The following is a 13556-nucleotide window of genomic DNA, read 5'->3' on the forward strand; positions in this document are numbered from 1 at the left end:
TCTTTGTGAATTGTGACGTTTACTTAAAGTGCAGCAAAGAAGTATTTGGCGTCCAGGGATGCATTAACCCCCAAGTATGTGGCAGTTTAAGGGTTAAAGCCCCAAGATGCCGCCGAAAGGCCCTGCACCTTCTAAGGCTTCTGGCAATGAAAACGCGCTTGCATGAATTACAGTACATATAGCGGTATCATCGGTATTTTATATTCTAGCACTGCAGGAGACATAGCAGCACAGTATACAGGTTTACCTTTACATTCTTTTCTTTAGGCAATGTATTAACCTGAGTTTGAAATTAAAGTGTTTTAGGGGCATAATTAGGGTTTAAACTATAAAAATAGGCATTTTTTTTAACCACATCCAAAATTCGCGGTTTTTCACAATTCGCGGGTGCTCTAGGAACGTAACCCCCGTGAATTTTGGGGGTGTACTGTACTACTTTATCAGTCGTTTAACTAGATCAAATCTGCCACTTGTGTTATGAGGATAAGCAAAATGCTGCAGCCATATGCACACAGTCAACAAAGCTGTGACTCTAGCTAGTCAAGGCATTATATTTCTCTGTAATTTTTTTCCTTTCTGATCGGTCTTTACATACTTTGACTTATTAGGATGTGGCTAAACATGTGCGTGTTCCTTTATTCCAAAAATGTAATGTGTATAAGTTAGGACTGTCAAAGTTAACATGTGTGATTCATTTTCAAAATAACTTGACACAATATTTTTCCATAACCACATTAATCGACACTCCTTGCTATCTAAGCCAGTATTTTTTAAACTATTGGTTGACATTATTAAAAATATCACTACCAATATTTAAATTGCCTAGCTTTTAGGCATACAGGCAACTAAAAATATTCTTCAGTTGTTATGTAAAAGTAATCAATGTACAACCCCAATTCCAAGAAAGTTGGGATGCTATGTAAAATGTAAATAAAAATAGAATGCAATGATTTGCAAATCTCAAACCCATATTTTATTCACAATAGAATATAGAAAACATCAAATGTTGAAATTGAAACACTTTACTATTTCATGCAAAACATTAGCTCATTTTGAATTTGATGGCAGGAACACGTCTCAAACAAGGTTGGGACGGGGCAACAAAAGGCTGGAAAAGTGAGTGAGAGGAGCATTTATCAAACAATTAGGTTAACTGGCAACAGGTCAGTAACGTGACTGGTTATAAAAAAGAATCTTAGAATGGCAGTCTCTCTCATAAGTAAAGATGGGCAGAGGTTGCAGAATTTTGGAACAAGTTCAGAATAATGTTCCTCATCATAAAATTGCAAAGACTTTGAATATCTCATCATTTACATTCTGTAATATCATCAAAGGATTCAAGGAATCTGGAGAAATTTCTGTGTTCAAAAGACAAGGCCGAAAATCAGTATTGGATGCCTGTGATCTTCGGGCCCTCAGGCAGCAATACATTAAAAACAGTCATGATTTTGTCATGGAAATCACTGTATGGACTCAAACACTTCCAGAAATCATTGCCTGTGAAGACAGTTTGCCGTGCTATCCACAAATGCAGGTTAAAGCTTGATCATGCATAGAAGAAGCCATATGTGAACATGATCCAGAAATGTCACTGTCTTCTCTGGGCCAAAGCTCATTTAAAATAGACTGAAGCAAAGTGGAAGACTGTTCTGTGGTCAGATGAATCGAAATTTGAAATTCTTTTTGAAAAACATGTGACGCTGCATCCTTAAGACTAAAGAATAGAGGGACCATCTGGCTTCTTATCAGTGCTCTGATGGTATGTGGGCACGTTAGTGCCTATGGAATTGGCAGCTTGCACTTGTGGAAAGGCACCTTTAGTGCTGAAGGGTATATACAGGTTTTAGAGCAACATATGCTCCCATCCAGACAATGATTTTTTCAGGGAAGTGTGGTATAGAGGGTCCACAGCTCTCAGCAAAGGCCAGTTTTAAATAATCACTGCGCTCGCAGCTTAGCGAGGGGGAGTGGTGGTTGTGTGGCTGAAGCAGTTCTCAGGGCAATTTGCGGTGTGGGCATTTCTCACCTAAGTGCACAGGTGAGAGACCGCCCGCATCAGTGATTGTTCCTGGGGCTGCTAATTTGTTTCAGCTGCCATGCCCTCTTGATTTATAGAAGTGAGAGTTGGCTAGGAGATGGAAAAAAACAAAGGAGAGAGTAGAAATGGAGGTTGTAGGAGAAAGCAGGATGCAGGGGGTGGGGGGAAGAGAGCTGGTGCAGGAGAGCAAGCGAGCGAGTGCAGGCTCACATGCAGCTGTATGGGAAGCCTGGGTGTTGGGCTGACACCCGGGAGTAGTAGTGGTCGCTCCCACTGAGTGATCATGTAGCAGGAGTGACCAGTGAAGAAGGACGACTGGCCGGGAAGGCAGCGGAAGTCGGGAGGCTTGGTGGGTGAAGTCCTTGATGTGAGCATCCTGGTCATCAAGGAAACCAAGTCTTGGTCTGGGATGAGTGCATGACTGAAACCAGGGATCGGGAATCCTCCAGAGCAATCGAGCAGAGTGAAGGTCAACTGCTGAGAGGGCGACTCACCTGTTGCGGGGCCCAGACAGGAGAAACGGGAGAGATGCCAGGTAACGGACACCGGGCTCTGAATTGTTTTAAAGTACTACTTCCTGCATTATTTTAACCTCGTTGTTTTTAAGAAGACTTTTTTTCTACAGTTTAACCTCAAAGTTTCACGTTTTGTTTTAATGGATTATTTATTTGAAGAATTTGAATCACTGCACTTTGTGGGCACTTTGTTTTTGTTCTGTTTTAATAAAAGCACTTGACACTTTTGTATCATCCCCTTGCTATGTTGTTGCCTCACTGCTTAGCTCATCGGTAGCATTACCAACGGTGTCGGGTTAAGGGCTCCCGGACAGCAGATGAGAGCATGCAGCAAACCCGCATCGTCACAGGACGGCCTTGCATGTTTGAGCATGACAATGCTAAACTACATACTGCATCTATTACAACAGCATGGCTTCATAGTAGAAGAGTCCGAGTGCTGAACTGGCCTGCCTGCAGTCCTCACCTTTCACCAATTGAAAACATTGGTTGCATCATGAAATGAAAAATATGACAAAGGAGACCCAGGACTGTTGAGCCACTATAATAATAAATAATAATAATAATAATACATTTTATTTGTATAGCGCCTTTCCCATGGTCAAGGCACTTCACAGAGTTTAAGATAGAATGGCAGGGTATACAGTATATAACATTGTACTAAACCAGATAAATAAAGAAGATTAAGACAGTAAATTCAGAGAAGAAACCTAACAGACAACATAATTGATGGTCTAGCACACACACATACAGGTTACATGAGCATCTTGACATAAAGGTAAACTGAGAGAAGGGTAATAAAGTCAAGTAGAGCTAAAAGCCTTCCTGAACAGATGAGTTTTGAGTTGTTTTTTAAAAGAATTCATGGAGTCAGCTGACCTAATTAATTTCGGTAGGTCATTCCAGAGTCTGGGCGCTATACAGCTGAAGGCCCTGTCACCCATGGAGTGTAGATTAGTGTGGGGCACAATAAGATTTCCAGAATCAGAGCACCTTAGTGGGCGGACAGGCACATAGTGATGGAGAAGGTCATTGATGTAGTTTGTCGCAATGGTCGTTTAAGGCTTTGTAGATTATTAGTAGGATTTTATATTCGATTCTGTAAGACACAGGGAGCCAGTGAAGGCGGAGAAGGATGGGTGTGATGTGCTTGCTGCTGCTGGTTCGAGTAAGGACTCTTGCAGCCGAGTTTTGAATAAGCTGGAGCTGTGATATAAGATTAGAAGGGGCACCTGCCAGTAGGGAATTACAATAATCGATGCAGGATGTGATAAAAGCATGGACAAGTTTCTCGGCATTAGAAAAGGAGAAGAAGGAGCGAACACGGGATATGTTACGGAGGTGAAAGTAAAGTTTCTTTATGTGATTTATGTGGGCGGAAAAAGAAAGGGAGGAACCAAAAATGACATAATGCTATAATCCTATATCAGACAAGAACTAGACAACACTCTGCTACCAGATGTCCAGCAACTAGTCTCCTCAGTTCCCAGATGTTTACATACTGTTTTTAAAAAAGAGAGAATGCTACACAACAGTAAATATGGCACTATCCCAACTTTTTTGGGACCTGTTGCTGCCGTCAAATTCAAAATGGGCTTATTTTTTTCTTGAAATGGTACATTTTTTCAGTTTAAACATTTGATTTCTATTGTGAATAAAACATGAGTTTATGAAATTTGCAAATCATTGCATTCTGTTTATATTTACATTTTATGCAGCATCCCAACATTTTTGAAATTGGAGTTGTATTAATACACGAGAGCAAAAAATGGACACACGTCACCTAAACATGAATGTCCATGCTAAGCTGTGACTTGATTCCACTGCTCCATCTCATGGTGCCTGTCTCTTCCACAGCTTGTTTCAAGATTGATTTGTAAAAGTGAGCATCTCTGGTGAGTGCTGTCTTTCTCACTCCCTCACCAGCCCCCACACCACACTGTCAGGCTGCGCAGTGGCGTCTCTCTCTCTTTCAGGTCTGATCAACCAACATTACAAGATTTGTAATTTTGCTGACCCTGTTTATCCATCATTTTCACATGGTCACCATAATTTTTATAAATTTAGACTAAGGCAGAATAATACACAGTGACGACTAATTTTAACAATGATCAATAATGAAATAAACATATCTAACATTTTATTTTAATGTTATTGTTGCTAATCCGGACCAAGCTGTTTGGAGAAGGTTGAACAAGCAGATCCATTGTATGTAGATGTAGGAAAAGATGAAGAACATTAATCAGCTGTGGAGAGCTATTATTTCAGACAGAGTTGGCAATGTTTGATAACCTTCATTCTTTAAAAATAAGTGCAGGAAGAGGCAGAATTCAGAACCAGAACTGTGCTTAAAGTTAACAAAACGGGAACCCAACATTGACGATGATAACCCTATAAAACACAGACACTTAACCTTCACAACTGACTTTGGATTTTTTCCCTCATTTTTGACCTGTTAAAATTATGGAAATTTTATGCTTTCTAATTTTGTATTCCTTTTCCAATCATGCTACAGTTCTTATATTAAGAGTAATTTGTCCATACGAAAATCTAACAGACGTACAGAACCACACAAAAAAAAGTCTGTAATCACTTGTTAAATCTCCCAAATACAACAAATCATGCACCATGACTACTTTTAGTAATAACCAAGGTGAGCTCCACTTCATTGTGTTGGGTTTATATTAATGGGAGCTCTCATCAGATAGTACAACATTTTGGAGACCCCCATATCTAAGCTATTGCATTAACAATGGTTGAGAAAGATGACATTTTTGATGCTTGTTTTTAATTTAAAACACTTGGATGGTTCCTAGGACAAAATTTCTGATCATTCTAAACAGTTTGGAAAAATCTAAATATCACAGAAGTGCAACATCCTTTTCTTAACACTTAAGAGACCCTGGTTAATGCTGCTGTTAAAAACTATAGGTAGCAAAATCTGCAGCAGACAACAATCCATGAATGTACAACTCAACTTGTGCCAAAGAATGAAACAAAATGTAAAGTATTAACTGCTACAATTTGTTGCAAAATGGATCACTTCATACTGCAGATCTCTAAATGCAGTTGCAGATACAGGGCTAAGACGTATCATTCAGCCAGGTCTGGTAGTTCTTACCTTCACATGGGACAATTGTGCCACATATCAAGGATTTATATGAAATGCAAAGGTTTTTGTAGTTTGAGCAGCTAAGAAGTTGTATAATAGTCACTTTCACAGGGGACTGCTGAACATCACTGAAACACCTTGGTTAAAAGTGATTTAATCAAGGGGCTTTTTGCAAGTAATCTTGATTTAAAATTGGAATCATTTGACAGCCAAGTATATATACCATACCCAAGTATTAGATTTTTACATATACCAAATGTGAAAAAAGTGTTACTTTATAAGCCAAGTATGCTTTAAACAGAATTAATTGGAAATATCTTGTAAAGCAGGTTAGTGCAGTCCAACGTCCTTAATCTTTTAAAATATGGTGCTAATCAAAAGGCCTGAATGTGGATTCTGAAAGCAACAGAAATTAATGATGCTTGATTCAAACACACTGCACTGCATTTTACTGAACTTATGCTAGTCAGGCTGCAACAAAGTCGAGCTGGACTGACTATGCCATGCTTAGTAAACCTCTCTAGTGAGGTGACCACTGAGCTTACTACCTGCCTGCCCAAACCACTAAAACTGTTTTATCTTGCTTTAAAAAAACCAGCAGGTCCTCCCATATTGCTGAGCTCCTTACCATATCAGGGAGACCAAGACCAGGAGCCTCATTTTGGTGGCTGTCTCACTGAGATGAATATATGGTTATAGATTGACTGGTAAACTGAAGGAACTGTTGGCAGACTTACCCCCTGCTTCACCACCACAGGCCAGTACATGAGGGTTGCCTGTTTTGGGGTAGCTAACAGCAGACCACAATTCTATTAGTTGAGACTTGCACAAGCTCTTTTACATTGAGCTTCCTGGAGAAGATCAAGCCACAGACATTTGTTAATCTGATCTGATAGGTGCAGAAACAGCTTCAGACATCATGCTGGTTCATTTTGTATGCTGTGGATCCACTGTTATGGAGATGTCACAAGTAGTTAACACAGATGTACTGAGATGCTCTGCATCTGTCCATTGAAAAAAATGCTACTGCCTCATTTTTTACATTTATGGCTGTACACTACTTAACCAAAGCAACACTTGCAAATGGATTTCAGTACATCTTAAAAATCCCAAAGAGATGTGACCACATGCATTGAAATTTATAATGTGGGCCCCAAGTGAGTTGCAGCTCTACAGAGTTTGCCAGTGGACCAATGCTGATTGTACCACCTCTGCTGCCACTCCTCAACTTGCATGTTCGATTCTGCTCGACAAATTTGTATGTATACAGATAAATTCATACTTTAAATTTTCTTCATACGTTAAAAAGCCTGTGGTGCTTTTTAAGCTTTCGGTCTTTGAATCTCAAAATACATTTGCTTGATGTCCCTTACCAGTGGTGTTGAGGTCTAATTCTTCCACAGAAGAACCTCTGCTCAGCAGATCCTGTAAGACTGACATGTGCTGGACATCGTTCTGCAAAACATCCTTCGGAGAGGCTGCCGTTTTCATTTTATGCATACTGCCCTCTTGCTGTGAGGGAGTTGGGAAGTAGGCAGTATTAACATCTCGTTCAGTGCTTCTGATGTCAGGGGGTAAGAGTTTTGAATCATGTGTTTCTTTTGATAGAGAGAGAAAGAGAGAGGTGGATAGTACTTTTTTGGTCCCAAGAGAAAATTTACTTTTTCCAGAAGCTTAACAAAATATATAGCATACAACAACCACCCTCCTCAGACACACGCAAGAGAATTACCAAACAGAACAAAAACCTTCTGACTTGGCCGAAAATAAAAAGTGCAGTCACATTCACATTGAGACTTATGAAGGCATATTGCTGTTAGTATAAAGGAGCCCCACTAGTATTCCTTGACACACTATAGCATTGGTGTGTCAGAGAGAAGATGTGCAGAAGTGTTCATAATGATTGTCAGTTTTATATTTATATTAATAGTCGTTAAACTAAGACTACGTCCTAAAGTTCAAGCTTCATTTGGTTCTTTGTAATTTAGATTTTTAGAATTGCACAAAATGTATGGTTTGCTCCAGCCATAAAATTTAAAGGAAGGATTGTAGGGAGTGCCAAGTCAGGATCAGATTGTCAGACAGCATCCTGTTGAGATTTGGAAATAGCACTTCAAATTTTTCTTTTGAAAAAATGGGCATTACTTGCTTGGTAGTCAGTTTAAAAATACATTCCTCACAGATTTTATGATGGCATAAGACAAAACTGACAGTCATCATCAGGGGCCTCATGTATAACGCCGTGCGTAGAACTCACACTATAACATGGCGTAAGCACAAAAGCGGGATTGTGCATACGCACAGAAAAAACCAGGGGCCTCATGTATAAACGGTGCGTACGCACAGAAATGTTGCGTACGAACGTTTCCACGCTCAAATCGTGATGTATAAAACCTAAACTTGGCGTAAAGCCATGCACATTTTCACGGTACCTCATACCTTGGCGTATGCAATTTCTCCGCTCGGTTTTGCAGACTGGCAACACCCAGTGTCAAAGCAGTGCTACTGTTCCTGTGTGATCACCCTTTCTTTCTTAGCTCCACATTCCTGACGCGGCTTTATAAATACACTGAAATTAACTGCATATTGTTTATTAGTGTAATGCATCTGATTGTAATTAACCTGTAGCAATATAATGGTCCAGGGAATAGCCATAGTATTCCAAATACCATAACTGCTTTAGCGTTGTTACGCTCACTGCATCTTGTTCTTCTTTTTGCTGCTCCCGTTAAGGGTTGCCACTGCAGATCATCTTTTTCCATATTACTTTCACTGCACCACTCAGAGTATTTATATCACTGTATCTGAGTGTGAATCACAGCAGCAGCTGATTGGAAAGAGAATTATCGGTATACAGTTTCAAATACACACTACCTCAACCACAACGCGTCAAAGCCTTTCCTGTACGGACCTCGCGTTTCAGAAACAGTTTCATCCCAAGAACTATAAACGCACTCAATCAGTCCATCAAGTGCTCCTTGTAGAACTGTTTGTACTTATAAGTACAATCACCTCACTGTAAACTTACACGACAGTTATAATATTGCACAACCTGCGCTACTTTATAAAGCGCGTATGATGACAATATCATTTTTAAGATGAAATGCAGCAAAATATGTTGCTTATAGTATACAGATAATACAGATTATTTAAATGAAGTTAAAGTTTTGTTAATAATTAAACATGTGAGGACACGGTGCCGTAGCGTATAGCTAGTTCATGGATAGCTCCTGCCTTTCGCTGTATTATTGCTGGTGCTGACGCGACACTGGAAGGATAGACGGATAGAATAATTAAACTTGTACTACGAAGATATTTGCAATGTTCCTTAAAAGTTTTGAAGAATCTGCGTTCTAAGCTTACAGATGGCTTAACGTCTATTACAGAGCTGATTGTGTGGCGATTGGGTATTTGGAGAAAGAAAAGTAAGGACAGGAATTGGAGGTTAGTACGTTTTGAAAGAGACAGTACTGCTACAATAAAGTATTTCATTGACGGTCGCGCATGGCGCAGCAAGCCTCTTACGTGAGACATGAACAATCACTGCGCCACTGTGTTCTCATGTTTAATAACATGCTTTCATTGCTATCATCATGAAAATGATATCACGTATACATCTCAGTATTTTAATTATTCAGAGAGCCGTAATATCTCGAATGTAATGGATTCTGTGTCCTGTCGGAGAAAGAGAAAGAACAGAAGCACGTAGTGATTCACACACATAGAGCACATAGAAGATCAAATACAGAACAAAGACTTTAACGTGCTACTTGAGAAACTAGTAAAATAAACGATTTTAAGATGAAGTTTATGATGTTCTACTTTAATGGCAAAATAAACTATGTGATTAAAGTGGAAATTTCGAGATTAAAGTTGACATTTCGTGCTTTTTTCTCACTGTGTGCCTATTTTTTTTGTGTGTACCCTAATAAGCTTTCATATGACACTCAGACGGTGGGCTACGACTTGCCTTTTCACGGCGACTTTGATATGTGATTTCTTTTTTATTTCGGGTACTGTGCGACTTTGTGAACTTGATCTTTCGAGTTTCTCCGACACTCTGTCACTCGATCAACTTTCTTTTGTTGATTATACCACTGTTTAAACCAACAAATAGTACGTTTTTCCTTTGCCTCCACTTGGTATTCGCTGAAATTCTTATATTTTCTCCCGTGCTTTTCCCATCGTCTTTTCACAGACGGCTATTTATATCGATTTGCATATTCAAAGAGGTGTAATTCTGGGAGGAGTTGGGGCGGGACAGAAGGCGCGTGCACGTGCGTTACTTTTCACGCTGATCGGGATTTATGTAGTGGAAGAACGTGAAATTTTGTGTGCGCACAGATTCCTGCATCTGGATTTTTCTGTGTGTACTCACAATCCCGCTTTTGTGCTTACGCCATGTTATAGTGTGAGTTCTACGCACGGCGTTATACATGAGGTCCCAGATGCAGGAATCTGTGCGCACGCAAACTTTCACGTTCTTCCACTACATAAATCCCGATCAGCGTGAAAAGTAATGCACGTGCACGCGCCTTCTGTCCCGCCCTAACTCCTCCCAGAATTACACCTCTTTGAATATGCAAATCAATATAAATAGCCGTCTGTGAAAAGACGATGGGAAAAGCACAGGGGAAAATATAAGAATTTCAGCGAATACCAAGTGGAGGCAAAGGAAAAACGTACTATTTGTTGGTTTAAACAGTGGTATAATCAACAAAAGGAAGTTGATCGAGTGACAGAGTGTCGGAGAAACTCGAAGGCTCAAGTTCACAAAGTCGCACAGTGCCCGAAATAAAAAAGAAATCACATATCAAAGTCGCCGTGAAAAGGCGAGTCGTAGCCCACCGTCTGAGTGTCATATGAAAGCTTATTAGGGTACAGACAAAAAAAAAAAGGCACACAGTGGGGAAAAAAGCACGAAATGTCAACTTTAATCTCGAAATTTCCACTTTAATCACGTAGTTTATTTTGCCATTAAAGTAGAACATCATAAACTTCATCTTAAAATCGTTTAATTTACTAGTTTCTCAAATCCCATTGTAACTAAAGTGGCATGTTAAATGCTTTGTTCTGTATTTGATCTTCTATGTGCTCTATGTGTGTGAATCACTACCTGCTTTTTAAACGGGCTTTCTCTTTCTCCGACAGGACACAGAATCCATTACATTCGTGAAATTACAGCTCTCTGAATAATTAAAATACTGAGATGTATATGTGATATCTTTTTCATGATGATAGGAATGAAAGCATGTTATTAAACATGGGAACACGGTGGTGCAGTGCTTGTTCATGTCTCACGCAAGAGGCTTGCTGCGCCATGCGCGACCTTCAATGAAATAATTTATCACAGCAGTACTGTCTCTTTCAAACGTACTAACCTCCAATTCCTGTCCTTACTTTTCTTTCTCCAAAAACCCAATCGCCACACAATCAGCTATGTAATAGACGTGAAGCCATCTGAAAGCTTAGAATGCCGATTCTTCAAAACTTTTAAGGAACATTGAAATATCTTCGTAGTACATGTTTAATTATTATATCCGTCTATCTTTCCAGTGTCGCATCAGCACCAGCAAGAATACAATGCAATGCAGGAACAATTACTGAACTAGGTAGCGCTGCGGCACCGTGTCCTCACATGTTTAATTATTAACAATACATCCATCCATCCATCCATTTTCCAACCCGCTGAATCCAAACAGGGTCACGGGGGTCTGCTGGAGCCAATCCCAGCCAACACAGGGCACAAGGCAGGGAACCAATCCCGGGCAGGGTGCCAACCCACCGCAGGACTATTAACAATACAGATTATTTAAATGATGTTAAAGTTTTATCTGTATAATATTATCAACATATTTTGCTGCATTTCATCTTAAAAATGAATACCATCATCATATGTAAATATGTGCTTTATAAAGTGCCGCACGTTGTGCAATATTATAACTGTATCCCAAGTTTACAGTGAGGTGATTGTACTTATAAGTACAAACAGTTCTACAAGGAGCACTTGATGGACTGATTTAGTGCGTTTATAGTTCTTGGGATGAAACTGTTTCTGAACCGCGAAGTCCGTACAGGGAAGTCTCTAAAGCGTTTTGCCGTGGCTGAGGCAGGGTCTGCTTCATGCTGTATACCGATAATTCTCTTTCCGATCAGCTGCTGCTATAATTTCCCACTCAGATACAGTGATATAAATACTCCGAGTGGTGCAGTGAGAGTAATATGGAAAAAGATGATCTGCTGTTACAACCCTTAACGGGAGCAGCTGAAAGAAGAAGATGATGCAGTGAGAGTTACAACGCTAAAGCAGTTATGGTACTTGGAATACTATGGCTATTCCCTGGACCATTATATTGCTACAGGTTAATTACAATCAGATGCATTACACTAATAAACAATATGCAGTTAATTTCAGTGTATTTATAAAGCCACGCCAGGAATGTGGATCTAAGAAAGAAAGGGTGATCACACAGGAACAGTAGCACTGCTTTGACACTGGGTGCCGCCAGTCTGCAAAACCGGGCGGATAAATTGCGTACGCCAAGGTATGAGTTACCATGGAAATGTGCGTGGCTTTAAGCCAAGTTTAGGTTTTATACTTCGCGATTTGAGCTTGGAAACATTCGTACGCAACATTTATGTGCGTACGCACCCTTTATACATGAGGCCCCAGATCTTGTTCTTTAGCATGGATATTACCAAAATTAGGATCTTGTGTTTGTAGCAGACCTTGACTCTTATACGCATGCATTTATGATGGATTGCTTGGTTGGAACCTTGCATCAGTCTCACAGACTTTGAGGTTTTACCTCCGTGTCTCTCATGGGCCCCGGTAACTGCTTTCCAGTACACTTTGGATGAAACTTAAAGGCATGCTGAGTGCCAGGCTAGAAAAAACTGGAATGGTGTTTATAAATCAATGAAACTTTTCTCACCTAGGTCTGAGCTTAGGGCCTCACCCTCTCTGGACTCCTCTTTCGATTGGACATTCCCAGATATGAAGACAGGCTCTGCAAAGGATTCAGAAGAAACGCTGAAAGGAAGGCATCACTGGTGAGTCTTTCAGTGATCTCACTTTAAACTTTAAACTCCTCCTAAACTAACTCATGCCTGCTCGTCATCTTATCTTTCTCTGTAATCGTGATGTCGTGCCAGCTTAGTTTATCGTCCAACATGTCGTAGTGGCCCAGTGGACAGTAAAGCCGGCATCACACCTCTGGAAGTTTTGAATCCCACAACTGGTTGGTATCTATGTGGTGTTTTGCAAACGTCATGTCTGTGTTGGTTTTCCTACTTCCCAAAGATCTGTGTTAGGTCAATTCATAGCTCCCAAACTATAATGAATATACTAAAACAGGTATATAAATAGCCCATAAACAAATCAGGGATAAACTGTATAAATACTGTATCAAATAAGTATTTCATTTTGATTTAAATAAGTGACTGAATTTGTCTGATTTAGAGAGGCCAAGAATTCTAAAGTTTTGGAGCAGGTGGAGGATACCCATGTGTATTTACAAGCTCAAAGTCCAAGCTTGACCGGATACAAGGTATTAATTGTTGCAGTGAGCTTGAACCCATGGTCTTCTCATCTTAGCCACAACCACTAATTCCTGACCATACACAAGGACTGAGAGAGATAGCTGACAAACCAAGCTCTCTACACGTTTACACAGCTCTGTCACTGCTGTGCCAATCTGCTGGTTACTCCTGCATTTCACTCTCCCTCACACTTGATGTTACTGAAATTCTACACTACGGGTATGAACTCCCCTCTGCATGGTGGAGAGCAGCTAACACCTTTTCAGAGAGATGAGTGTACCACTGAAGATGAGCTTGTCCTGAGCATGTTAAACTGCATGCCATATATTGGTACAGTTTAGACAAGCTT

At 40.1% G+C, this 13556-nt stretch overlaps 1 protein-coding gene across 1 annotated transcript in view; it reads right to left on the reverse strand.

Moving 5' to 3' along the window:
• Window positions 1-13556, reverse strand: part of mmrn2a (multimerin 2a) — a 34378-nt gene that overhangs the window by 13156 nt on the left and 7666 nt on the right. The window contains exons 4-5 of the mRNA XM_028795178.2: window positions 12601-12675; window positions 7039-7263 (exon numbers count right to left, since the gene is read on the reverse strand). Coding sequence (XP_028651011.2) covers window positions 7039-7263; window positions 12601-12675 — 300 coding nt within the window. The remainder of the gene's footprint in view (window positions 1-7038; window positions 7264-12600; window positions 12676-13556) is intronic.

The sequence above is a fragment of the Erpetoichthys calabaricus genome, chromosome 2 (genome assembly GCF_900747795.2).
Source record: "Erpetoichthys calabaricus chromosome 2, fErpCal1.3, whole genome shotgun sequence".
NCBI classification, from domain to species: Eukaryota; Metazoa; Chordata; class Cladistia; order Polypteriformes; family Polypteridae; genus Erpetoichthys; species Erpetoichthys calabaricus.